Source organism: Amblyomma maculatum, chromosome 3, assembly GCF_055883805.1.
Source record: "Amblyomma maculatum isolate TAMU_Amacu chromosome 3, ASM5588380v1, whole genome shotgun sequence".
Classification (NCBI taxonomy): Eukaryota; Metazoa; Arthropoda; class Arachnida; order Ixodida; family Ixodidae; genus Amblyomma; species Amblyomma maculatum.
The window spans coordinates 191,940,855-191,964,740 of NC_139346.1; the positions used below are offsets into that span (position 1 = coordinate 191,940,855).

The 23,886-nt window shown below is 44.7% G+C and overlaps 1 protein-coding gene across 1 annotated transcript in view; it reads left to right on the forward strand.

Moving 5' to 3' along the window:
* LOC146197291 (neprilysin-1-like) overlaps positions 1–23,886 on the forward strand; it is an 89,253-nt gene that overhangs the window by 52,993 nt on the left and 12,374 nt on the right. The window contains exons 2-13 of the mRNA XM_084596457.1: positions 3,875–3,940; positions 4,751–4,938; positions 5,762–5,800; positions 7,525–7,581; positions 7,974–8,135; positions 10,089–10,172; positions 11,777–11,979; positions 13,427–13,600; positions 14,403–14,489; positions 14,636–14,760; positions 19,590–19,812; positions 21,376–21,474. Coding sequence (XP_084452583.1) covers positions 3,875–3,940; positions 4,751–4,938; positions 5,762–5,800; positions 7,525–7,581; positions 7,974–8,135; positions 10,089–10,172; positions 11,777–11,979; positions 13,427–13,600; positions 14,403–14,489; positions 14,636–14,760; positions 19,590–19,812; positions 21,376–21,474 — 1,507 coding nt within the window. The remainder of the gene's footprint in view (positions 1–3,874; positions 3,941–4,750; positions 4,939–5,761; positions 5,801–7,524; positions 7,582–7,973; positions 8,136–10,088; positions 10,173–11,776; positions 11,980–13,426; positions 13,601–14,402; positions 14,490–14,635; positions 14,761–19,589; positions 19,813–21,375; positions 21,475–23,886) is intronic.

Genomic DNA, 23,886 nt, shown 5'->3' on the forward strand with positions numbered 1-23,886 from the left:
GGGTATGACATGTACATGTCCTAATTTTACCCAAACGCATTAGCCTACAATAAGAAGGTACCATTTTCTATGAAAGACCAAATGACGTAAATCGTCGTCGACTTTAAGGATGGACACGCGAGCATGTGGCCGTTCTCTTCAGAGCTTCAGTGCTTCGTAGCGAGGAGGCAGCCCTGCGAAGCTCCTCCAGGTCGGTCTGTAGCCGCGCTACTTCACTGTGGTGTGCGGCCGTGTCGAATACAATGGCGTTTTGAAGAGAGCGACCGCCTCCTTACGTATTCACCGTAAGAGTGCACGCCCCTGTACATTTAAACACCGCTTGTCCTCATGCCGTACAAGCGTGCTTTGCATAACCTATAGTCCGTAGTGGGTCCTGCTCCCAGTACAAGGGTCGCGGGTTAGAATTCCATTTAAAACCACCGGAATTTTTGAAAGCAAAATCGCTTTCGTTGCAAAGGTAAATCGCTTGAGACACGCGCCGTCATTTATTCGCATTACGTGTAATGATTTATTCAGTTTTATTACACGCTTCACACCAAGTTTAAAGTGAGCTTTGCAGGGCGTTTAAAGTTCCCGCGCCTGGTAATGTGACTGCGATGTCATGAACATGACCAATGAGAAGGCAGCTGTCTTCTACTTTCTTCATGCTTCCTGTTCAAACGCTACTTGAGGTACCTTAGTTAAAAGCGTTTGACATAAGCAGTCAAGGCAGAAGTGGACCTCCAAAGCGGCAGCAACAAAAATCCGTGAACGATAATGCAAAAGAAACGATTTTAAAAAGCAAACTGTTGAACATAGCATAATATTTATTTTCTAAGCTTTAAGGTTACCGAGAGTAGAGGACTCTTGTCCGCCTCACGTGACCGTGACGCAGTGAATTCAAGAACTTTCATTGAACTGGCGGAAATAAAATTCTCTCTCTCTCTCTCTCTCTCTCTCTCAGATCACTGGTTAAAAAACGTTCGTGCTGAAAATAGCACCGAAAACCTCTCCCTGACAACAAAACTTCTGGCTTATATCTTTTGGGAAAAAACTCTACATCATCCTAGCCTTGCTCCAACGCGTTGTGCAGTATTGTTACTTTGTCTCGTCTTACTGGTTATATTTATTCTCTTTTAATCAGTGTTTCCGTGTTAAAGTTGGACCATACCGCCTTTTCTGAGGATGGGCATAAGACGCGGAAATATATACAAAAACGATAATGAGCTGATTTCCATTTACGAAGTTTCGCAAAGCGCGCCGTAAAGACGATTAGTCGTCTTAAATGTTCGAATATCCAAATACGCCGAGGAAATTTAATTTACATTGTGCGTACGTCAGCACGTGGGAAGGGAAGCCAAAGCACTATTTCTTACTGTGATAATTCAACGTTCAGTTGCGGTGCAATCACGTCCTCGCAGACGTCATAGGTTTAATAGCGATTCCTTCTTAGCTTACCGCCGCCTTCCGGCCACAATAAAGTTCTTGGACCTGAATTTCAGCACTCACAAACCACTGTCGCGTCGTGCTTCTTGCTAATGTTCCCAAGCAGTTTTCGTTTCTCACGGGAGTCTCCTCGTTTTGCATGGCTTCAAGCGAGCTTTTGAAGAATTCATTGCAGCAATCTCAAATGACCGCAACTCTTCTATGTGCTATGAGACGACCACACTGATGACGTGCACCGTGCAATCACGTTTGCTTACTTCTTTTCTTTCCCCAATAAGCGTAATATTTAAATATCACCATCATAATACGACGCTTGCGAGCAAGAGAAAGAGGGCAATGCCAGATGAAGTGGTATAGAGTGTGGGAGGGCTGGCTCCGCAGGCGAAGCAACATAAAGGGAAAAGGGTGGAGTGGGATGGAACAGAGGAGAAAGGGAAACGAGTTTGTAGTTGTCTCCAGTGTGTGCTTTCTAAGTGATGGAGTAGGGAGTAAGATGGAGTAGGGAGGAAGGCATATGATGACTCTGCCTGCTGTACTGTATTATGGTGTGGTACGTAGTCAGGGATACTGGTTTGAATGTGAGCGTATGCCTGTGGCCGTTCCAATCCTTAAAGCATACTTGTTGGTGAACGCAACATCGAGCCATAATTAAACGGCACAGCAACGTTGCTTCTCGACGAGAGATCTTATTGGGAAGGCGGAGGCGCTGTTCAGGATCCAGTGCCCTGAGGCGGCGGTAGCGAAATTCCCCCGTGTTCCACGCTCAAATTGTGATCTCCAGGGCCAAAGAGCGAAGCGCAGATGCTGCAACAACCATCAATATGGGGATTTTAACTGGAACTGTCTGTGAAAACTGTGCCTGTGAACAGACAACCGAGCATCTCTTATGTGAATGCCCTGCATTTGTGAGTGAAATACATAAGCTGCGTTGTGCGCTGGACCACCTGGATCCTCACCCTTTAACGGCGGATAAGATTCCGTGGCCACGGCAGTCGAACGCCTTTAAGGCATACAGGACGCTGTTTGGTTTTCTAACAGCCACCGACTTGTGTGACAAACTCCGACTGTGCTTCATGTCCCCTTTCTCTTCCCCTCTTTAATCCCCTTATCCCTTTTGCACAGTGTAGGGTAGCCAACCGGGGGCCTTTCTGGTTAACGTCCCTGCCTTCCATCCTCATTCCTATCTATTTATCTATGGCTGTGGGTTGGGGAGGCCATCCACCGACGACCAAGATACTCGACAAGAAAAATACTCGCAAGCCTCGTTTGCAACTAGCGTAGTACAGGCAGTGTCACTTTTCCATATTGGATTCGCGTATACAGCCGTGACGCTTTGAATCAGACTAAAAGGATCATTTTCACAATCCTCACTTTGGCGCTGCTGTCATCTGCAGATCGGTTAGCAGCTGAGGACTTCTTTTAATGATTCTGCTTAAGTTTTTATATAGAAAGAACAGCTGTGCTTTCGTAAAATAAATGGCCACTGGTAGCTGCCCCTATGACGGGATATTAGGGAGCGTATGCTCTCTACCCCTTCAACTTTCAACTACTGATACTGCTACTACTAAGTAGCTCATCTACTGCTTTCTCACGGTGGACACGGCTTCATTCGCGAGAGTATTTCGAGCTCTTTCACAGGATATCATTTTGCGAAGACGGCAATACGTGTAGACTCGATGCACCATCTGTTCCCCGCGTTTCTCTCGCTGCGTTGGAGAGCTGATGTGACGCTTGGGTCAAAATCACGCAAGTTTGCCTTCCACAAAGACAGACCTTGCATAGGTGCTGGTAACAGAGGAAGCCATCAATTTGGTGCTGAAACTTTCACGAGGAGGTTAAACTGAGCCGTTTTTATATGTCATAGGAAATTATTCGTTACTGAATGCGTTTTATTAAAGGCATAATCTATGAAATAAATTTGCCTGTGTACGCTTCACTTTCATTTCTTCGCTTAAGTCCTCTTCCGTTGACGCAACATGTCGATACTTCCGGCGCCTTCTCTAGTATGCATTTTGTTCTTGTATTTGTGTAGCGGAAGCAAAAATTAATATATTTTTTTTTTTCCCTGTCTACGAGGGTTCGTGGGTAATTTCACTACGGAGGCAGCCCATTTGATTAAGATGTTTCAGACAAGCAGCAACATAGTAATCGCAATTACAAAAGAAATTGACGAGTGCCTTGAACCTGGCATCACAGAAATGCAACCGTAAAAAAAAAAAAAAAAAATCTTAATTATTTGATTTGTATGGCACAAGAATGCAGCTATCTTGAAGACAAATGTAACTGAGGGGTAATAGAGAAATAAACTTTTAGTACCAGTGTCTTTAACACGCACCCGTATGGAGAGATGTGCCTGCCTACAGCTGTGACTCTCCCGCATACATTTTCGTTTCGCTGAATTTGTTTGCGACGAAAGGGATTTACTTATCGCTTTTCTGTCTTCTCGCAGCGCAATGGCAACCGACTCAGAGGCTGGGAACTCAGTTGTCCAAAGGAGTATCAGCTCACTTCCAACGTAAGTCCCTGCTTGGTTCAGACCATCACATCCTTTTTGCATACAAAATAGAAGATCGGTAGTTGAAACATTCCGAAAGAAAGATTCGTACTGCTGCCCGCCTCGACGCGCCCAACTAGAGCCACTTCAATTTGATAGCAGTTGACTTGCGAGTACAACTCAGTTCGGCGTTGTCCGAAATAATGCCCATGGCGCAACATGTGCCTTTCGAAAAGTTAACAGAACCGCTATTTTTCTTTAACAAGTACCGCTGGGGAAGAAATATGCCGACTCATCAAACAAACAAAGTGCGAATGAGACTAACTTTGCGCTATGGGAAACTATAGCCATCTCTTCCGTATATCATAAGCTCATTATTCATCTCATACCTTACTGATGCCTTGAAGCAATAAATATCGTTACAAAAAAAAAAAAAAAATCTCATCACTACCGACTATAGACTGGCGCCTTTATAAAATATTTGTCGAAATAAACCCAATCAAAGGAAAGTAACAATAATGTCTTCAGGAAATAAATGAGAGCGCTATAATATGTACTCACCCACTCCCATTCAATGTGTTCTTAATTATTATTTTCTATTCTACTTTGTCTTTTTGACTGCATCTAAGGAAGATGAACAAGTTTCAGCCTTGCTACCTCTGATATTTCATGCTTAGTAGTTGTTTCGTACGGCTGTTCAGATCTTGCGTAGACGCAAGTTCTCGGTATTGCCTGTCGATTTAAGACATGCCCGAGATAAAGAAAGTGAAAAGGGGACGATAAAAATGTGCTCAGAGTAACCGTAGTTACGTCGCGTTATGGATTGAAAAGGTGCAGGGGGAAGGAAGACAGACATCCCGATGGTCTCCTGAACCGGACAAAGCGATGCCTAGGCCTCGACCGGACGCCTCTGGAGAGGATCCTGCTCGTGCTGTTGGTCGTGATGACGTCAGTGTGTGCGATAATGCTTATACTGCTGGCCAGGCCACCAACGCCGCTGCAGAGGGTACCCTTGCACGGTAAGCGAGAACGTCACGAGGAAAGCTACCACCGCGTTCAGCTACTTCAAGGACACAAAGCAAAGAGAGAAAGCTGTAGGGGGGGGGGGGGGGGGGGGTGAGCATGCTCGCAGCCATATTATGCATTCTCAAGAAAAACGTATTCGGCTGCTCGCCATGTATTTTAATGAGCTGCAAATTTTATTACTCTCTTGAAGCCGCTTAGAATCGAAATAAATCGATGCACTGATGCTTTAAAGTTAAGGAGTTATGCTGCAAAAACGGGCGTGTGAGCAGCAGCATCCCTGATCATGTTTCAAAGATCAGCGCCTCCTCTTTGTTAAGTTTTATAAAGCAATGTAAATATCTTCAAACCGTCCCATAAACTGAGTGCCTTATTTATTTTGCAAAACAAAGAATAAAATTGATCGTGCGTAAAATGGGCCCTTATCAGATTAAGCCTTATATTCAATTCACCACGTCTAGATTATTATGGAGCTAAATTGCGTAAAGGCAAGCACCAAAACTGATTACGTATTCAGTGAGATCGGCCATATAACTTCTTCAATGTAATTAAGGGGGCGATTTTGAGAAAACTTCGCATACACTTCGCAGTCGGTCAAAGCATTTGCTAATTAAACGCGAAGTCAATGTTTGCGTTTCCGCTGACCCTAATACCAAGCTAGAGTAAACTGCGAATTAGAATATGCAGGTGTCTGGACGCACTCAGGCAGTTGAGCTAACATGAAGCGAGCGCTTTATAGTTCTGACAATTATTGGAGGTGGTTTGATGCCTTAATACAACACTCACAAGCTATTTTCAATTCTCCTTATGTCATTTCAGATGACAAGATTCTAGCCAATGCATCCAGTACAAGGCAAGGTAAGTTAACGAGCTTTGTAGCCGCAAGAGACAACGGATCTGAATATATTCGTGCTGTACATGGTGCCTTAGTCTAACATCAGCTTAGATTGTATTGTTTCTTTTATTCAACTCTGTCTTGTGTGAAAAACTTTCACAGCACAGCACGCGCTAAAACACTGCATCGTATGTGCTATGCGCGCAGCCGGAAAATAACACAGTAGGCAGGCACCCTTGGTCTGCGACCGAAAAACAGGCTGGAAGCCTCATTTCGAAGATTGCAAGTTTTGGCTACACGAAATTAGAGTGTGCGTGCGCGCGCGTGTGTGTGTGTGTGTGTGTGTGTGTGTGTGTGTGTGTGTGTGTGTGTGTGTGTGTGTGTGTGTGTGTGTGTGTGTGTGTGTGTGTGTGTGTGTGTGCGCGTGCGTGTGTGTGTGCGCGTGCGTGTGTGTGTGTGTGTGCGTGTGTGTGTGTGTGTGTGTGTGTGTGTGTGTGTGTGTGTGTGTGTGTGTGTGTGTGTGTGTGTGTGTGTGTGTGTGTGTGTGTGTGTGTGTGTGTGTGTGTGTGTGTGTGTGTGTGTGTGTGTGTGTGTGTGTGTGTGTGTGTGTGTGTGTGTGTGTGTGTGTGTGTGTGTGTGTTGTCTATATAGCACTGCTTAGAAAAACCTGAAGAGCTGTAGGCATTCCGTGCCCTCTTTTTGCACACATTCCTCAAACAAATGCAAGAAAAAGGGGGGGCTTCGTTATGAGATTAATCAGAAGGAATCCAACAGCTACTGACGTAGGAGAAAGCACAGATAATTTTTGTGCCGATGATTTTCCTGCTGATTATTTTTGGATCCGAAGGCTTCTAATCTGGTCGCCTTGATGTCCATAGATAGTTTAAGATAGTTATCACTCTCCCCGTTAACCCACGTTCTACGTGACATTAGCGGTTTCTCAGGACGTTCCACGTCTACCTTATGGAGGAGAGTGGCGCAGGCAACACTCAAGAATAGTTTATACGCTACATAAATACCCATGAGAGTTGAAGATTAAACAACCGCGGCCCTAGCTCCTTGGTAGAGGACCAGACCCGAAACTCGGAGGTCGGTAATTTGAGTCCTCTGGCAGCACGTAGTTTTTCTTCTATTTTCTGATCAATTATTCCTAAGATTAATTAATACATCACATACATCAGCACGAAAACAAATTGCCCTATGCTTCACTTGACTTCAGTGGCTGCCCTGTACCGGTGCGGACAAAAGTAAACGGGGCACGCTATTTGGTTCTAAAGTTTTACATGCGTTCCATATTTTAAACTGGAAGCCGTGGTATATGAAAACCGGTACTAGACGCCAGTGCACTATAACTAGGACAAATAATCCTTTCTTATTTCAAATACAGAGGACATGATTGCAATTTTAACGGAAGAGCGTACTCCGTTTAGGTATGTCCGCACCTGTGTATATTCTTTAGTGACAAAGGTGTAGAAGTCTATTTTATTTGCGTGATGGATAGACTGAGAGGAGGGGGACGGTGTTATGCGCATCACACCCCCAAATCGCGAAGCCTCGCCGCCCGAAGCAATAGACAATGGCTGCACTTTTAACAATACATGCATCATTTAGAGACATTTTGTAAGGTCGATTACTTTTTCCTAGGATGGTAAAAACAAACATACCAAGGCACATTATCCAACATTGTATTTCAGATGCACCGGAAAATAACTTTGGCCTTTCTTTTTTTTCTTTTTTTTTTTTGCAGAATGTTTGGGAGAAGAATGCACCAGTGTTTGCATCACGGAAGCTTGCGTGAAAGCTGGTACGTAGGCAACGTGACCTAAAGCGTTCTACAGTTATGAACAAAACTATAGAAGCGCAGTTTGTCTCGTATCTGAACGCAGCTGTTATCGTTTACCTCAAACCGTAGCAGAGACTCAAGCAGGCCACTAATTAATATACTTAAACGAAACTCTAAAAAGAAAGTGCTGGAGCTGAAGAAAAAGGATTTGCTAGGGGTACTTGCTGGACAACTCAAACGTTCGTTTATTGTGGAAAGCAAAGCGGCATTCTGTTAAATTCGGTTTCAAGTACGCACAGCCTACTGTAATTCCAACATGCCCTTTGGCAGCGCATTCATAACGGCCCCTGTTTTCTTTTTCTTTCTGTTTTCGTTGCTGCTTTTTGTTCTTCGCGGTGTGCATGCACATCAAGCGGCCGCCATCTTGCGGAACATGGACCCTGGCGTGGATCCGTGCACGGATTTCTACGACTTCGCATGCGGCCGATGGAAGCAGTACCACGTACTGCCGCCCGACCGACCCCACTCGGACACGTTCGCCGTCATGAAGGACGAACTCAAGGTACTGCTCAAAGGTAAACCGCACCCAACGCTGGCACCGCCGACGGTACACCATCGTTACCCACTGGGTCAGTTCTGTCTGTACGGCCAAACTGAAAACGCGCGAGTATTAAATAAAACAGTTTCAAGTAACGGCTGCCTAGAGTCCCGTGAAGTTTGAGCCGCCAGGCGGCCTGTTTACAATTTCTTGCTGGCACAGCATGCGACTACCGCGCCACTAACGGCAACGACATTGTCGTGCACGACTGTGTGTATAGTGAGAATGAGCGGCTATGCTGCGGCACGTGCGCAGAAAAGATGAGAAGAGTCCACCTCTTACTTACCTGGATTGCCTCTGCTATGCAAACGATCGAAATGTACCATAGTCAATATAACTTGATTCTCACTAAGTAACGTGGCAACACCATTTGCACTGCAGATTAGAGGTATACACTTGGTCATATTTTCTGTCTTTTGTCAGGTATGCGCTAAAGTGCCTATTCCATACTGCACCGTAGTGCACTGTGTTGTACTGAACTGCACAGCACTGCACTGTACTGCACTGCACTGCACTGTACTGTACTGCGCTCTACTGTACTGTACTGTACTGTACTGTACTGTACTGTACTGTACTGTACTGTACTGCACTGTACTGTACTGTGCTGTGCTGTACTGTACTGTACTGTACTGTACTGTACTGTACTGTACTGTACTGTACTGTACTGTACTGTACTGTACTGTACTGTACTGTACTGAGCTCTATTCTACTTTACTCCGCTCTACTGAACTCTACTGTATTCTGATGGAACTTCTCTGAATCCCGATTACAAAACTACAAACTTCGAAAAACAAAATGCCCTTACTCTTCTGAATCTGTGCTACAGGAACGCATCACACACCAAATGTGATAAATCTATTTTATAATTGTTTTCTTTGCACACGAAACAAAGTTCAAACAATGTTCCGGAGAATGTCTTGATTAATATTACCACTTATTTTCTTAATTTTGTTTTGATAACGCGTTATAGCATGACAGAATACGATCAACATCTCAATTTTGTCAGATATACCTCAACCACTCCCACTGCGCTGCAGCGTACGCGTAGTAATGTATCCCTCTATATATTTCGTTGCCCATTTTTATACGCGATTGTACTCAGCCTTGCATTTCATCGAGAGGAATGATAACTGTAACTATCATTTATTAACTTTTTTTTTTACAGCATTTGCAAAAGTAAGTCATGCGAGTAGCGTCACTTACCAGCCCTCAACCATGTATCTGTATTATTCCCTTTTATTAGTAATTAAGATTTAACACTAGATTTTGAGGCCCGCCAGTTTATAGTAACTAGAAATTACTTATTTCAGAAGATAATGATAACCAGGTTATAACCCCACCCCATTTTTTACATGATACCTTTCCTACTGCCATAACTGAAGAGTCCGCCTCGTTGGTACAGTGGTTAAGATGCCCGACTACCGTGCCGGAGTTTCCGGGTTCGACCCCGACCGCCGGAGGCTGCGTTTCGATGGAGGCGAAACGGAGTGTCGTCCGTGTGCTGTGCGATGTCATTGCACGTTAAATAACCCCAAGTAGTCGAAATTTTCCGAGTCCTTCACTGCGGTGTCTTTCATATCCTGAGTCGCTTGGAAGGTTAAACATTGTAAACCAAACCAAACAACTGAATAGTCATTATGCCAAATTAATCGCAAGCATTCCTGCCACCTACTTTTAGAGTGTACAATCAGTTAACACAAAACATCATGTACTATAAAAATACTAATAAGGCTCATTTTAGGTGCATTTCTTTGGTGCTATAGTAAATACTTAATTGATTGACCGTCACTTTGTTTCATTTGCCTGCAAGTCAATTTTGCTACACTTTTAGCATATTTGTTTTTGTTTTTTGCGTAGATAGTGCACTTTTCTGGCTGGAATAGAATGAAACTGATCATGCTTCTTCTTCTTCTCTTTTTATCTATTTCAGAGCTTCTGGAGTCACCAATCGATGCATCAGACAGCAACGCCACTATCAACGCGAAAAACTTCTATGCGTCGTGCCTGAATGAAAGTTCGTCTTTCAGTTTCGCTGATAACCTCGAATAATTTACGTGATTGTTTGCCGCACATGAGCCATTACTATAGGGTTCTGGCTATTTATGTTTTAGTTTTTTTTATGTTTAGGGCGTCGAGACCGAATATTTTTTTTTTTTTTTAGCAGACCGATCAGATTACTAGTCAAGACTTACTGAATGGTACTATAGTTCAAGTGTTCGAGTTTCTCTAGTGCTATAGGCCACCTGCTTGACACTTTCATTCCATGAGCAAGTAAACATGCCAGTCGATGGGAAGTGCCCCCTCTGCAATTTCCTACAGCGGACTTGTTCCCTATATTTGAGCAATTATTTGCATTCAACACATTTGTGACATATGCTTGGCTCACTGTGAGGCATGCAATCTGTGCTAAGCATCGGAAGGGCAGAAGCTCCAAAGCATTTTTTTTTTCTTTTTGCATTTGTACAAATAGCTACAAAGCAGAATTCGCGCTTCTAAGCTGTTCTTTTGCTTGTCGTTTTTTTTTTTTTAAGTCCCGTGTTACGATGACGAGTCGACAAGACACCGCGCTGTTAGAGCGGTGTGTGTCAGTGAAGGGACAAAAAAAAAAAAAGAAAAAGAAAAAAAGTGCCCGCCAGATTTTGTTTTCATTTTTTTTTTTTTCAGTCACAAGTATTTTACAGGGTCCTGCTCAGCTAAAAAGTTTCAGCAGAGGCTGGAAATACTGTTCTTGTCAACGTATTTCAAATGTTGTTTTTTCCACTCTGTAACAGCCCGAAAGGGCATCTCAGTATTTGAAATAAATAAATTAATTAAACAAATCTTTCAGTTAGACGCGAACCAAGTACAAAAAATTACCATTTCAACAATCCGCACAGTAAACAAAAAGGAACCAAAACTCATTGTCATTTCAAAAAAAAAAAAAAAAAAAAAAAAAACTCATCTAAGACCAAACAGCACAATCTAATGCGCTACTTGCACGAAGCTATTCCTGTGTATTCATGGTTCAACCTTCTTTTGTCTTGATGGCTGCTTGAATCTGGAAAGCGCAGGTGCTCTAGCCGGAACTGAAGCGATCCTAGGTACGAAGGTGCAGAAAAAGCTTCGTTAGATTTTATGGCTCCAGAAACTTTACGTCGAAAGTCGCGGTACATAAACACACGTGGAACACGAACGAGAGCAACCGTTAGTAGAAGTACGAATCGATATTTTTAACTGCGTAAGGCGTGGTTTTCGCTTTTAGTTATTGTTTTAAGAGGAGCTCGTTTCCTGCATTGCCCGACATATATTTAGCCGCAAATGGCTAGAAAATTATCAGGCTATTCTACTGACTGCACCATTGCATCGCTCGTTATGCATGACTATACTCAAAACGGCCGCGTTGCGAATTCACTTCCGTAGCAGTATCTCATTTTCCCCTGTTCCTTGACTCACTAAAACCGCATGGCGGTATAACCATTCCGCGTCGTATAGAACTAGCCACCAGCCTGTCAGAAACCGCTCCTTCGTGCGAACAATTTCATGATTTACGCCTCTGATCGCACATGACAGTAGCTGTAGTTAGCACACCACTGCGCGCTTTTTCTTTGTTGAGCCTCTGTGTGGTGGCCGTCCGCGCAGCGGTCATCGAAGCCCTTCGCGAGAAGCCGCTGCTCGAACTTCTACGAAGCCTCGGTTCGTGGCCCGTCATCTCGGCCGACTGGACGGAGGAGGGCTTCGACTGGCTCAACCTGACGGCCGTGATGCGGAGACACAGCAACGACATCCTCTTCGGACAGTGGGTCTCCGCGGACAGCAAGAACTCCACCGTCCACATCATACACGTACGCTAACGCCGTTCGGCTGGTCACGAGTTATAGTATTAAAGGACCCGTTCTCTCCAGGAAGTCTGGAGAGAGCGTTGTCAGCAAAAATTATCACGAGCACGCCTCTGTCAGGGCATAGATGGCATGTGATATGGCTGAGCACTGAATGTCGGCGGGTTCTGTGACGTCACGAGACAACGTGACCTCAGGCAGCTCCCTTGAGTTGGGAAGGCGAGATAGGAACCGAACCATCCGGGACCCTTGGATCCCAAAGTTAATCCTAGGCCACACGGGATGCATAGTGCGTCAGCTTACAACTGTGTGCTAAGGAGGATAACAGATAACAGAGGAGGATGAGATAACAGAGGAGAAAATGAAATCAGTGGCTAAGTGAGTAGCGAAGTACATGTACGTGAAGGAGGATCCACACGAGGTGCTGCAGACTGCATCCATTTACACTGTCGCTCATACCTGTAAAAGCTGAGCCTAGTGTTCCCCAAATTTTTGTCTTCCTTTTCAGCATAACTATTCGAAAGTGGCTGAAAGCTTCTAATCTGCGACCTCTCTGCATTGTAGCGCTCTGTTTGCTTTTTGCTGCTTGCCGAAGTAGGACTTCAAAGCCGGAATTAGAAAACCTGAACCCTAAGCCCGTCCTGCTACCCGCACTTGCGAGGCGGTGATCCATTTTTGAATCGCGTTCCAGGAAAATATCTTTCTATTTACATACAACAACCCAAAACACGCAAATAAAGTTGGCCTAAATTTTCATATCGTGCGTAAATTCGAATACAATTTTGCTCTTCTGACCCATAGCTTTGTATAGTTGGCAGAAATGAGACAAATTTCTCACCAATTACGTGTCTGCTTTTATTGATTGGCTGCGCGGTTGCAGTGTCATACTACGGGACTTCCCGCTGCGTCGGCCTCGACGCTAGCATCGGAAGCGATTTCTCTCTGTCAAGGTGAATGTCAAAGATGGCTGTCGAAGGGCGTGGTCAATGGCTAAGCCATGACTGCCCCTGGTCATGGCTGTCATATATAGAGGCACAGCGTAATGACTACGTTTGGTTAACTGTTATAGCACTGCTATGTACGCACTTGGGTCTAGCATGGGCACGGCTCCACAACCAAGACAAGATCATGCTCGGGGTGGGATCCTTCGGATACGCTCTTTCGCACTAGATTACGTAGGTTGTTCCTGTGGGGTAAAAAGGATATTGTTGCTTTATTGAGAGCGCCTGTCGAGATTGATGTCATGTCTATTACTACCGATGTTATATTAGGCATTCGTGTTTTCACGCCGATTGCATGCGAGGAGCATAGGAGCAAATAATCACGCTCAAAATAAAGATAGTGTTATCTTATGTTTATCCCCTCTCCTGCCTGCAACGTTGTGGCATGGGCAAGCACTACAGCATTGCTTGAATAAACTCTGTATCCTCTCTCTCGTGTCTCGATGGCGCAGCTCGACCAGGCCGAGACTGGGCTCCCGAGCCGCGACTACTACGTGCGGGGCACACAGCAGGTGGAGGCCTACCTGCGCTTCATGGTGTCGGTCGCACAGCTGCTCGGCGCCAACCGCAGCTCGGCCATGCGAGACATGGAGGATGTCCTCGCCCTCGAGGCACAGCTCGCCAACGTGAGCCCCTGCTTCTGCGCATGCGCTGTTCGCGCGATGTAGCTTGCCGTAGTGAAGCGAATAAACACGCGCCTTGGCTATTGTACAGCAAATACAAATAAAAAAGAACTATTTCGAAGATGTTCCGAATGAACTGTGTTTTGGTTCCAAACAGGCCTCACGCAATATCTCCTGCACAGAAGAGCTCCGATATTTTCCGACTACAGTACATACAGTGAAGGTGTTTTATTAGGTTATTTCCGGTTGCTAACCGGACATTACAGAACATTTTAATGGCCTCTGCAGAAATGCCTCGTGGTGCAGTCCACATCGTCGATAGCAGTAGCCAGATATATTAACTGTCTCAATGTTTTCATAAAAACAAAGAAGCCGAGAAATAGGCCCTAATTTTGAAGTTGTATCCGACAGCCCTGTATAAGAAGGCATCGGGAAGGTGGTACCTCGAGTTGTTTACATTCCTAGAGCATTATAATTTTTCACTACGACTTTAATAAGGGCTGTTTATGTTCTGAGTAGGACGACGTGTCTAGCGATAGCAGTCTGGCCGTTAGAATATAGTCGCTCTTCAAAAGTGAGGCATAGCGCATACTCTTTCCTGCACATAAACAAGGCGCTCAGGAAATCATGATTATGACCTTCAGCAAGATTAATGACAATGTGTTCTTTATACCTTGGAATACTGCGTTTCGAAAATCCAAACTAGATGCACTCTTTCTTGTGCAGGAATATATCAGGTAAATCCAACCTATTTGCGCAATAGTCATCCTAATTTTTATGCACTTGATTCTTTGTCCGATTGCAGCTGACGGAGCCAAATGAGCTGAGGCGCAACTTCACGGCCATGTACAACAAGTGGACGGTCGAAGAGCTGCAGACGAGAATACCTCTGGTTGGTGTCTCACGGTAGCACTTACCCGTACTGTGTATGTACTGTACCAGTACTCTATATACCGAACCTGGTTCCTATAATATACGTACTCTTTCAATGTTGCGGGTTAATATTGTTGGTTGCTCTTCTCTCTGCCTCCCAACAAGATTAACTGGACTCACTACTTCGAAGTCGTCATGCCCATGGAGATACCGCCTTCGGAGGAAGTGGTGATCTTTGCTCCGAAGTACATTAAAAGGATGTCCGAGCTCCTGCAGACGGTGCCCAAAAGGTAAGTGTCGTGGGAAGAATCAAATAGAGCGGCGTTCGTTAACACCGAAGGCGGAAGATGTGAACATGTTTGAGAGGAAACTTTCGAGGTGTCTTTGTTTTCAATGGCCCGGTTTCGCTTCGCCGCGCTGAGGCTTCGACGATATTTGTGCTGTTTTATTAACCCACTCCCTTAAGTAATCAGCCAAGCGTAGCGCGTGCCATTCTAAATTTAATGATTGAAAGACATTCGTTGTTTCCTTAGAGGATCTTACAAACTGTTTTGAAGGATTTTAATTTTGTCATGACAACAAAGTGTTCTGATGCCCTAAAGTACGATTCATCATCATTGTTAAAAATGGTGGGAAAAAAAAAATATGTATTAGCGTTGTTCCGTGGAAAAAGCGCCGCCTTCAACGTATCTAGAAAAACCTTGGCATCGTTCCAAACGTGTCGGAAAAAGCGCGCGTGATTTCGTATCGAAAATGTGACGTAGTCGTTCTTTGGAAAGTGCTCAGAGGGGTTTCGTACCGCGCTTCAAGTTTAGCTTCTAATTGCTAGTCACGTTGGAGCTTAGTTTGCGATAGAGATTCGAACAGACGGCATATGTGCCAGCAACTGTTTACGAAATTCGCCGAATGAAAGGGCGAAGCTTGAGCTTTCCTTTTATTTTTAATGCGTTTTATGAGAAGAGGAGGAGGAGGAAAGGCAGGGAGGTTAACCAGAAGAATAGACCGATCTGCTACCCTTCACTGGGGAAAGGGGGCAAGTGGATATAAAAGTGATGGGCGAAGTCAGTATAGTCACACACAGCCATATCACGTCACACTCAAAGGAAACACAATAATTCTACAATCGCTAACTTAATGTCTTCGTGTAACCAGCACCGGCATGCGCAATGTGTTGCGATAGCGCGCGCTTGTGTGTGTGTGTGTGTGTGTGTGTGTGTGTGTGTGTGTGTGTGTGTGTGTGTGTGTGTGTGTGTGTGTGTGTGTGTGTGTGTGTGTGTGTGTGTGTGTGTGTGTGTGTGTGTGTGTGTGTGTGTGCGTGCGTGCGTGCGTGCGTGCGTGCGTGCGTGCGTGCGTCTGTGTGCACGTGTGTGTGTGCGTGTGTGTGTGTGTGTGCGTGCGCGCGCGCGCGCGCGTGTGTGTGTGTGTGTGTGTGTGTGTGTGTGTGTGTGTGTGTGTGTGTGTGTGTGTGTGTGTGTGTGTGTGTGTGTGTGTGTGTGTGTGTGTGTGTGTGTGTGTGTGTGTGTGTGTGTGTGTGTGTGTGTGTGTGTGTGTGTGTGTGTGTGTGTGTGTGTGTGTGTGTGTGTGTGTGTGTGTGTGTGTGTGTGTGTGTGTGTGTGTGTGTGTGTGTGTGTGTGTGTGTGTGTGTGTGTGTGTCTTCGTTCATTCGTTTGCGCGTTCTCAAGTTACCGTCAACGCCTGTGTACCTTTAATTTCATGCTCTAACTTCTCCACAATCTATAAATGTATTGCGGCGAAGCGCAAGTAAACCTTTTATTTTATGAGCTAGCTTCTCCACATTCTGAAAGTGTGTCGCGGTGAAGCATCTTGCATTTTGCGGTACTGCGGGCAAGTGGCTTCCCTGAACGTCTACTGTACGCAGTAGTAGCGCAAATGCTGCGATTTCATGTTAAGCGGCCTCGCAACCCGATAACGTCAAGAGTACCAGTAAATTTGTTGTCTCTATAAAAATTATGAAGTAAAAATGCAAAATGAGCAGCGAGCACTTGTTTACGCTATTCAAATTTTTAAAAACAAAATGACAAAAAGTGAAATCAGTAAGAACACTGCGTTTCAAAGCAACTTTGTAGTTTCGTTTGCAAACTCAGGAGCTGAAATTATGTACTACTACTCCGTATAAGGTCAGGGAGGATGAAATTCGCATTTAGACCGCTTGAAGTCATATTGAAGCCATGCTGCATGTTCAAGCTAACTCCATTTTATTTTCAAATGGTGCGCCTGAGCTGTATTACTCTTTATATGTATTCGCGTATATATGCGAGATTATTACTCTTTATATGTATTCGCGTATATATGCGAGATTAAGCTGATAATTTTATTTATTCTTGCAAATTTAAACATATGTGACTTTGGCATCAAGGTCTTCTGAAGAGATGTGAGGTTGCTTGCTATTTGCGTTGTAAAAGTTTTTTACAGCGGGAACTATTTATGGAACACCCACTGGCAGTCACCTTTAACTCTTTCAAGGTGGGAGGAGGGTTGCCTCGCGCTACTTTCGCTTGCGCTTCATGCATCCTTTGTCTACTTTGAAACAGCCAAACGTTTCTAAACATATTTGGAGCGCATGCTCTACGACTGAACGGTACAAACTGGGGAATCGCCTTCCTATCCTGATTTGACTTTTAAGCTCGCCAAAGATCGAATCAAACTTAGTCTCTTTAACAGTCGGCTAAGCCAAGGGTGTTGTTGTATGTATATCACTATATAATTTCTGTTATTTCAATTAATGCGATAGTTAATAGTTAGTGCCAAGTAATTAAGTAATAGGTATGTACAATTAAGCATTTAGAATATAATTAGTGAGCCATATAACGTATAATTGTATAATTCAATAGTAACAATAAGATATAATTATTTAGTGCAATTAATTGAGCAAATTAATACATATAGTGCCGTATGTCGATGGATAGCTACTGGTGAGAGCAAGTGTGTTCTGATGGTTTAGTTAATTAGCGACAATAATTAGAGCAATAATTGACTTCCAGCTGGTATATACTGCAGAGTATCGTCGGGCAGCTACTGACGAGCACATTTACTTACCCCATTGCTTAGTCATTGCCAAACATGTATAACGGAGCTTACGCTCGATAAACTAGGTTTAACTATACTGAACTCCACCAATTTTTCGGACACACGCGGTTACTTAAACGTAGAACGCGCGCCAGAGACGCTGCCTGCAAGTGCGCTGCCCGAAAACACCCAAAACTCTTGGTCCACACATTCGAACAAAAACACGTGAAGCGGCAAAAAAAAAAATCAGAAAACAACATGCTTGTGCAGCAGCACAGCTCTCCATGACCTTAACACATCACGCTACATTGCGTAATCGTAATATTTTACGCAATAGTATAAGAGCTCCTCCTAAACCCAAAGGGGGGAGCGGTGCCATGCATGCCCCTGTCATCTGTCGCATGCCAAGCTTGGAAGAGCCAGCTTCCACCTACCAACTGCGAGGATCGGCGTGTGGAGGTGTGGAGAAAAGTAAATCACCCTCTCTTTTTCGAGGGGAGAGGGTGGAGCGACCGAAAGGTGGCTGCCAATGAGCCAGTGAAAACATAGGTGTCTTCCAAGTTCGTAATCCATAACATCGATTGTACCAATAAAATATTACCTTCGTAGTTGATGGTATACAATATTCATGTCTAAAATAAACCACATTTGTGTACTTGCACTGGCTACGTAATAAAAACGCTTCTTTGCTTTTCAAACGTATACTTAATCAAGAGGCGGCACACGAGGAGGTCACAGAGGCAGGAAAAAGGCACACAAGCGCTTGTCTCTTCTTTCTGTAGCAATGACTTTCTGAAGCTCTGCTCCTGAAGTATGACATACCAACTAGCCCCAGTATTCCGCATTATTCAAGCATATGCGCATAGGTATAACTGCAGTAGCGAAGTTAAATGCTGCTGTTGATGTGCAATTTTATAAAATCGGCATATTATGAAGAAATTTTCGCAAGCTGTCCTTTGTGCAATAGGTTATTGTGATGCACGCTGGGAAAAGGCATACATAGGAGTGGAGGTTGCTTTATGGGCATCGCGGAATCGGGACGCATGTGCATGTCGCGGCACGCCTCAGGTGTATTTTTAGCGGAACTTACTCTGCTTTAAGAGAACCAGCTTTTAGTTAGCGAGCTGTCATCTGTCGCGCTAAGTATGGTCACTGATTGGCTTGTTTTAAAGGACTATAGACACCAAATTTTGGTGGAATTTTTCACCTTGTTAATAATGCGTAAGCCATTCCTGTAAATCGATTCGCACGAAGTTTTATCCTCCGAACACTAACCAATTTCAATTGAATTTTCTTTTTTCGCCAGTTTTGGTTTCAGAAGCCGAGAGATCACTGAGACGTCGCAATCAAGTCTTGACGCGCGGCATGAGATATCAACGATATAATCGCTTATTCTTGACTTGTAGCGATTCCTCTTCTTGAGGCAGGCTGGCTTTATTATTGTAGTGAATTCAAACGACGCAGGAATTAATATATCGCTGTATTTTCATCATCCCTCGCGTGACCAAGACTTGACTTTGACGTTACAACCATCGCTATGGACTGTTTAAACCGAAACAGGCGAGAAAAGAAATTCGATTATGAATTATTCAGCAGTCGTAGGCGAATATCAAGTTGTGATTCGTGTACAGGGATGTCTCAGGCATTATTACAAACGATAAAACACGAACCCCAAAATCAGGTGTCTACACTCCGGATACGGATGCGGATACGGATCCGGATACGGATACTCCGGATACCGATGCTTCAGCGACAAAAAGAGCAAGTAATTTAGCACTTCACTTGAGCGAAGGTATCGATGAGTAAACTATGATTGGGAATTTTTCATTTACTCTTTAAAAACGTATTATCTGCATTGTGGTAGGCGGCATGAGCATACGCAATGTCGCCATGAAGGAGGCTGACGGTTCAAGCACCCGTAACGCTTACATATGCCATAGAAGTCGTGCATGTCTTGCTTTTGGCGGGTAACGTCGTGACGATAAACGTACTGTTATTGTTCATGGTAAATGAAGATGACGCTGATAGCGCTGATAACGGCATGATGCCTCGGCGACCGCTGAGCGAAAAATGCGCCTCACCCCGCATGCAGGGTGGTCGCCAACTACATTCTGTGGCGCTTCATATCCAAGCTTGTCGGCAGCCTCGACAAGCGCTTTGTGGACAAGCAGCAGGAGTACTACAGTGCCATCTATGGCACCCAGTCGACGCCTGCACGATGGAAGAGCTGCACGCTGTTGGTCAACAAGAAGATGGGAATGGCTGTCGGTGCGCTCTTCGTACGCCGCCACTTCAACGACCAGAGCAAGAAGAAGGTGCGTTGCAATGCAGTCCTAGCGTTGCTCTTTCCCCTGGCAGAAGTAACTTTTGAGTCCAAAGTTTGTCAGCTGTGAACGGAGAAAATAACTGCGAGAGTAAATTACGCTATAGTCGCACTAACTACTTCTGCTGCGGATAGTCACGCACATTCGTGATCGCCATTCATACTCCACCGTGGCTCGCAAAAAGTATACCGTTAAAACTTTGTTACCTAAACTAAGCTAAGCACTTAACGAAATTAAAACGCAATAGTTACACGGTTTTTAGTTTAGAAGTATACTATTTGAATACTGATAGTTTGAAGACTGTATGCGGCTTGGTCTTTTTTGCTTATGCGGATTCATCCTTCTCACTTGCATGTACTTATCATCATCGTCGTTTCGCGCTGTTCGCTGCAGTGCGCGACTCGGGCTTTGTGTCAAATAAGCATTTTATGGTTGAGTCATGCTTTATAATATTCATTTATTACCTCGTTTGATTAATTTAGGAAGACAGCTCACTCTACGAGCCGCGTAAGATTGTTTCCAGGTGTTTTTGCTTTTTTTTTTTTGCTAACGTTTACTCTGTTGCACGCAAGGAAGCGAGATCCAAAGCTTCATTAATCTTCCGTCTCTTCTAGCAGCACCTCTTAACTTAAATCAAGGCTAGATACACTTGCATTTATTGCTGGCAAACGTAATGTTTACGTTCCTTCGAAGCGCCTCTCTTTGCGAACCTGTGGAGTATTTTAAATTAAAATCAATATATAAGCAAACGCGCGTGCGCGTACGATATTGAGATCACTCATAAACCGCTCAAATAATCTTTTTTTCTGGATCACCCGTATGGGTTCCCCAAGATGCCGAAAAGAAAAAAGGAATCTGCATGTTCCATCCGCTAAGAATACGTGCGCACTCCGAAGCAGAGATGGAGAAATATATTTGTGCTATAATTTGTCTTCACACTAGAAGGCCCCTGTTTTTTGTGGCAAAATTTATTGATTGGTCGAGATAGGACACGTGATCTTGCGTCGTCATCGACATATAAACCAATCAGCTCTAAGAAATCAGGCCTCGTTACCTGATTGGCCGCCGTGGTGTGTGATAAGTGATAATTTTTTTATGAACAGTAAACTTGAGTGACAACCATCAAGTCGGAATGCAACGAAAGAACCATATGGCGCAAACATTTCTTCCAATCTTGTCTCGTTCCATTCTTAAGAGAAGCTAAGCGTACCCACAATATTGTTTTTTTAATCCAATGGTTTTACAACACCATGGTTAATATTTATTTATCTCGAAGAGGTTTATGAGGATAGAGCTGCTGGCTAGTTGGTGGAACATGACAGAAATGAACGGCCTGCGTCGTCTCTTCCTTCAGCGCTGTTCCTTTCTGCCAGAGGCCGGTTTATGCACGACTTCGTTTGTTTTGTTTTTTGTATCTGTATATTTTCTCTGCACGACCAAAGGACTGTGTATTTTTATCTATGCTCTGTGTGGCCGAAGGGCTGTTGTATTTGTATCTTTTCTCTGTGTTTCCAAAGGTCTGTTTATTTGTGTCTTTTCTCTGCGTGACCAAAGGCCGAAGAAATGATAAACGACATAAAAGCGGCGTTTTTGGAGATCCTCATGGACGTCGACTGGATGGACAACGATACCAGAAAAGTGGCCAGAGAAAAGGTTCGCCTGTGCTATGCTAACCGCGTGCTCATCAAAAAAAAAAAAAAAAAAAAAAGAAAACAAAAAGGACGAAATATATTGCCGAGCACGATCAAGTTATTTTGTGAAGCTTTGTAAATACATGAACATCGAAAATGCAATTTACTTTGTAGCTGTTTTTTTTTTCGTCACGTGGATCATTCGCAAAAAAATTCTTGTGGTACCTCCAGGAACTGTGAGGACGAAAGTGTAAGAAATGAAGGTCGTATTATGTCTTTACGTGCCACAATGGCCCAGGTTATGAGGGACACCGTAGTGGAGGGTTCCGCAATAATTTCGACCACCTGGAGACCTTCGTGTGTGCTGTGCGATGTAATGCAACGTACACTAACATCGCACAGTACATTGGTGCATTTCACGTTTCGCCTTCATGGAAACGCGGTCTCTGCGGCCGGATTCGAGCCCGGGTTCTCTGGCTCAGCAGCCGATTGCCAACCACTGAGCTACTACGGCGGGTAAAATATAGGGTAGAGAAAAGTGTAAAGGGTGTCGTGACGCTGGAGCTATGTCGACCCGGCCTTCACTTGGTAGCGTGCAGAGACTCGGGGTTGAAGTAGGATTGAATCTTCGAAGTTGGTGAAATATGTACAAGCAGGTTTAATGGCACTTTGAGAAACTTATTTACAAGATTATTTACACGAAAAAGAAGGGTACATCAGCAAAATGGCAAGCGTTAAGAGTTCATAGCGAGAAGCGACTGGATGAGCCGTTTACCCAGGGCCCAGAGCGACATTTCGTGCTCTGCAGCGTCCTTAAAACCCCCTATGTCCAGCCCCTCTCTGAAGATGCTGACCAACCAAATCCAGGGCACGCCCCTCAGGTATCGGCATCCAATCGAACACATCACTGCACTGATGGTCTGAAGCACTGACTGGTCCGGCATTCATTCGTTGGGCGTGATCACTTGTTGGCGGGAAAAGCTTGGGAACGGCGAGGAGAGGAGGTACATTTCTATTCTTCAGCAAAGAAACCACAGGCTGGTTCCGACAAGTGGTTTTACTTCTCAGAAACCCGAGTGCACGTGGCGCCGCATCCGCTCCCAGCATTGTCCGTTTTCGACAATTGCAAATCTTTCCTGCATTCCTGGGAAATCACTTAATGGCTGTATGCGTCATGCTCCTTTCTTGTCCTGCACGTCAGCGGACATGTCACTCTGTCGTCTCCTTTGGAAAGTAGGCATTCCTCACTGGACGATAGGGCTTATCGACTGGAAGGGTGAACAAAAGAAAGAAAGCACTTCCTGCATTTCCCGCAGGGGGACGTTTCTTTGTGTTTTTCCAGACGTTCTCTTGGCAGGGTCAATTTGGCATTTGCAGAGTGTCCACAAAGCAAAACAGGCTTACAAAACAGGATTCCTCGAAACAGGCTCACTTAGAGCCATTGGACCATCACCACATTTTCACAGCACTTATCCATGCCCACAGGCGAACAATAGAGCGCGCAAATGCGGATGCTTGGTCGTAACAGCCTCCTCCCCCGCCAGAAGAGTCTCGGAGGGCAGCAGTCCCAGCTGCTGCATGAAGAGACGACTTAATGGCCTGCACGTGAACGCTTGAAGCTCGCTGTTGCTTGTCGCGTTGTCTCGATTGTTGTAGGCCAAATTGCTCGAGCTGTCTGAAACTCAACCACATGTCGAAGCAAGCACTCGGCTCCCGTCTGAAGAGACCAGGTTAAAAGAAAACTGCCATTGTTGTTCGAGAAAAGCCCACTCTCAAGACGTTCAGGACCCACGTATTCCTAGAAAACCAAACGTGCTGCTTTACATAGCCACACATATACAAGCGCACGAAAAAATAAAAAACCTGATTATCAATTTGGATACATGGTGAGGAACATCTCGGACCGCTTAGAAAGAGCGGCTAAGCGCGTCCGCATTCCCATTTAACTTCCCCTTTTTGTATCTTATTTCAAAATTGTACTGCTGTAAAATCAAGCTCCACCTAAGAAGGCGACTGTTCTTCGATGTCGCAGTTTGCAGCCAAGCCAGGGGACAATGGTCCGTCTCTACGGTGAATTTGGCCCCTCCAAGATAGCACTGCAATTTTTGAATGGCCCATACAATGCAAGCGCACTCTTTCTCTGACACGCAATAAGCCCTCTCTCTAGAACTCAGCTTTCTGCTCAAGTAGAGCACGGGGTGCTCATTACCGTCGTCATCTCTCTGGCAGAGAACAGCACCTAACCCTCGATCACTGGCATCACACTGGACCGTGAATTCTCGGCCATAGTCTGGAGCTCGCAATACCGGACGGCTAATCAGCACAGCCTTCAGGTTTACGAAGGAGGCTTCCTTTTGTTCGTCCCAGACTACATTTGTCGGTTCTGTCTTGCGGAGAGCGTCGGTCAGAGGGCTAGCCAAAGCTGAATAGTTAG